Genomic DNA, 3310 nt, shown 5'->3' with positions numbered 1-3310 from the left:
ACAGCCGCTCCAGAGGATGTAGCCGTAGGAGTGATGAACAACACCATGGTGAAGGTCAGATGGGACCATGTTCACAAGGACAAACTCAATGGACATCTGGGGGGCTACAGGGTAATTCCGCACCAACGTGTTTCGCTTTGTAGCCATGGTTTAAAGGCCAGTGACCCCTTTTTTGACCTCAAAGCTCCTCTTGTTTCCCAGCAAGCTGTCACAGCTATCCACATGTATTAATCGATGGTGGTATTTTACTCATCAGCTGTATTTCACTACCCATGGACTAATCTAATCTCATGTACTTACAGATAAGCTTTTGGAGGCTTCGTAGTCTGCTGTACTCAAAGAAAACACATGGTGACAAACACACATTGACATTCTCAGGCGAGAGGAACGATGTGGTGGTCACAGGGCTTAAGCCGTTCTCTGAATACAGCCTCATTGTCATGGCCTTTAACAGCAGAGGAAACGGGCCTGGCAGTCATCCGGTCAGCTTCAAAACACCTGAGGGAGGTGAGTGAGGAGAGGACGTGTGTGAACATAATACATTTGGTTTTGTGAGTTAAGGCTTTTGCACAGATTTTCCCCCCCGATTTGCAGTCTGGATGAGACGCTAGTTGATGAAAGTCAGAGCCAGTCTGTGGGTTTTGGCAGTTGGATTTGACAGATTTCACAGAATATCACATCATGTACTTTAAACACAGACTCTGATTTTTTTAGCTTCAGACTATCTGTCCAGTTGAAGCATATCAAATATATTTGATATTTAGAGCCTACTTTAGAACACACATTGTTTTCATTTGTCATGTTTCTGTGTGAGTTTATTGCTTTTGAAACGACTTTAAAATCTGGTAGTGTGTAATCCTCAGTCATTTAGTCTACAGTATAATGCCCAGTTGTTCTATGTAACCAGTTCCAAGTCAGCAAGTGTATGATGCCTAGTGTTAAGTTAAAATATGTTCCAATTTTAAAAGTCGAGTAGTGTGTCCAGCCTTTAGTTTACCTTAAAAGACATGCTATGTTCCAATTTGCATACTATACATCCTAAATAGTATTCGAAATTAGATTTAGTGTGTCCCAAATCGTAGAATGTTGCAAATGCATGCTCACTCTAATGGCTAATTACAATTAAGTATAAAAAGTGTTAAAAATCATGTCAGATGTGTGAGACTTATGGTTAAGTAGAGATATTTAGATGAAGGGGTTTGAGTGATTAATAATCAATATATAACATAATAATAAAAATAAAAATGATTTGCATTATATTTAAACTGCAGCAAGATTGTGAACATTTATAAAGATAAGTTTGGTCATTAACTTGCGTCATGCACAAGTTATTGACTGGCAGATCAACATGCTACATAATCTTTTCTCCAAAATGGTAGGAAATTAAATAAAATTAAATATGGAAGATATGATTGACAGGGCAGTTTAAATGGTAACAGGATGCACCTAACAAAGCGACAGTGAGGTCCGTTAAAGACGCAATTATGACAAAGTAGTATTTCCCAAATGTTGCATGCTCTTCTGCTAACACTCAAAATTTAATATTTTTTATCTTCACAAAAAGAGTACATATTTTTAGAGCATAGTATAAGTAGGTTAATTGGGATGGAACAGTTGGCTCTGGTTTGTCATGTGACCATTCTAGTCACATGTCAAGTGACTAGAATATTTGGAAACAAGTTTGAATACTTGGAAATGCAAATGAGATACCTTTGATGTAGGGGAAGAAAGAAAGTCACAAAGTTTTGGATTGAACAAATGAATAATAATGACCATTTTTGTGTGAAACGTTCCTTTAAATTATTAATATATCTGTCAACTCTTTCTTTCATTCCCTACCTTCAGTTCCTGGTCAAGTATCTGCTTTCAGTGTCACAAACATCCAGAAACACAAGGTCACCTTGACCTGGTCTCCTCCGGTTGACACAAATGGACTCATAATTGGCTACATCCTCCAATATCAGCTAAGTATGTGAACATTGCATTTCTAATTTGCTCATAACCCTCGCTATGAACGTCTGCATCTTGCTGTGAGGGTTATGTGCTGGGGTTTGAGTAAACCGCCTTTATTTCTGATATTCATTTTTTATGTGGCCCATGACACAGCAGCATTATTGGTCATTACAGTGATTCTACAGAGAAACTACACACCACTGAATTTGCATTGAATGTTTTTAGACTCAGTTCATGTCATTTAAAGTGCCAGAGCGTACAGAAGGTAATTTTTTTATGGCACAGAGAGCATAAAAAGGTTATTGCCCTGTGTCAACATGTTGCCTGTGATGCAGTTGAGGATTTGGACATACAAAAACAGCAAAGTTCTCTTTGATGATTCATGTCTCATTACATCGAGTGATGCCTACGTCTCACCACTAGGAGATATTGTTGTGCCACCTACCTTAGGGTTGGCAGCTGCATCTTATATTCAACAGAGACTTCAGTGTTATGAACATAACTGTACAGGACCTCAATAAGACACGGTTGTATATTTGCTAAATGATTTATGGAAAACAATTACTTTGACTTGTTAAAGTTGCCTCACTCAATTTGCTTATTTTTATGATACAGGTAGATATATATCGAATTGAAGGCACACTAGTGAATTAAACAGCTATTTACTGCATGCTAATAGAGTATGATTTGGTTTTAATTAGGATTTACAGTGAGAAACACTGCTGATTACATAAATGTAGAAGGTTTACAATGCACATCGTACTAGTAGTTAAGTGATGCATTATAAGGAAAAGCAAAACATTGTGAAGCATATCTGTAAATATCAAGGGATAAAGATTTTGATATTTAAACTGTAATGGTAAAATGAAGAATCATTGTAGCAAAACCATATAAAAATAATTTTAGACCAATCAGAAGTCACTGTAAACTGGTTGCATGCAAGCATCAGCAGCACTCAACACTGAAAAAAAAATGATTAATGGAATTTACTAAAAAAAATGTAAGGTAAGTGGTTGCAATCAAATTATTTTAGCTACATTTAAATAAACAAATTTAGTTGGCTAACTTTCAACATATTTTTTTTATTAAATGTAGCTAAAATAAATAGTTTGCAACCACTTACCTTAAAATAATGTAGTATCATTTTTTCAGTGAAGCCTGGTTAATACTATGACTGAGTTTTAATTAGTATTTTTAATTTATTTTCCAGTTAAAATATCAAAAATTCTTGAAACAAGAAATCAACTATATATGTAATATTAAAAAAGAAAAAGAAAGAAAAATTAAAAGAAAAAAAATTATTGAAAAATCTTGTTTTGAAAGATATTTTAATTACAAAAAAAAATAAAAAATAATA

The 3310-nt window shown here is 35.0% G+C and overlaps 1 protein-coding gene across 1 annotated transcript in view; it reads left to right on the top strand.

Annotated features, from left to right (window-relative positions):
- The window catches only part of LOC107599427 (neural cell adhesion molecule L1-like protein), a 16921-nt gene continuing 13611 nt past the window's right edge, over positions 1 to 3310 (top strand). Inside the window, exons 1-3 of the mRNA XM_016291008.1 lie at positions 1 to 111; positions 303 to 507; positions 1846 to 1968. Coding sequence (XP_016146494.1) covers positions 34 to 111; positions 303 to 507; positions 1846 to 1968 — 406 coding nt within the window. The 5' untranslated portion in view covers positions 1 to 33. The remainder of the gene's footprint in view (positions 112 to 302; positions 508 to 1845; positions 1969 to 3310) is intronic.

This window comes from Sinocyclocheilus grahami, unplaced genomic scaffold, assembly GCF_001515645.1.
Source record: "Sinocyclocheilus grahami isolate Dianchi unplaced genomic scaffold, SAMN03320097.WGS_v1.1 scaffold266.1, whole genome shotgun sequence".
In the NCBI taxonomy this organism is placed as follows: Eukaryota; Metazoa; Chordata; class Actinopteri; order Cypriniformes; family Cyprinidae; genus Sinocyclocheilus; species Sinocyclocheilus grahami.
The sequence above is the reverse complement of the archived record's forward strand: the minus strand, read 5'-3'. Positions and strand labels throughout refer to the sequence as shown.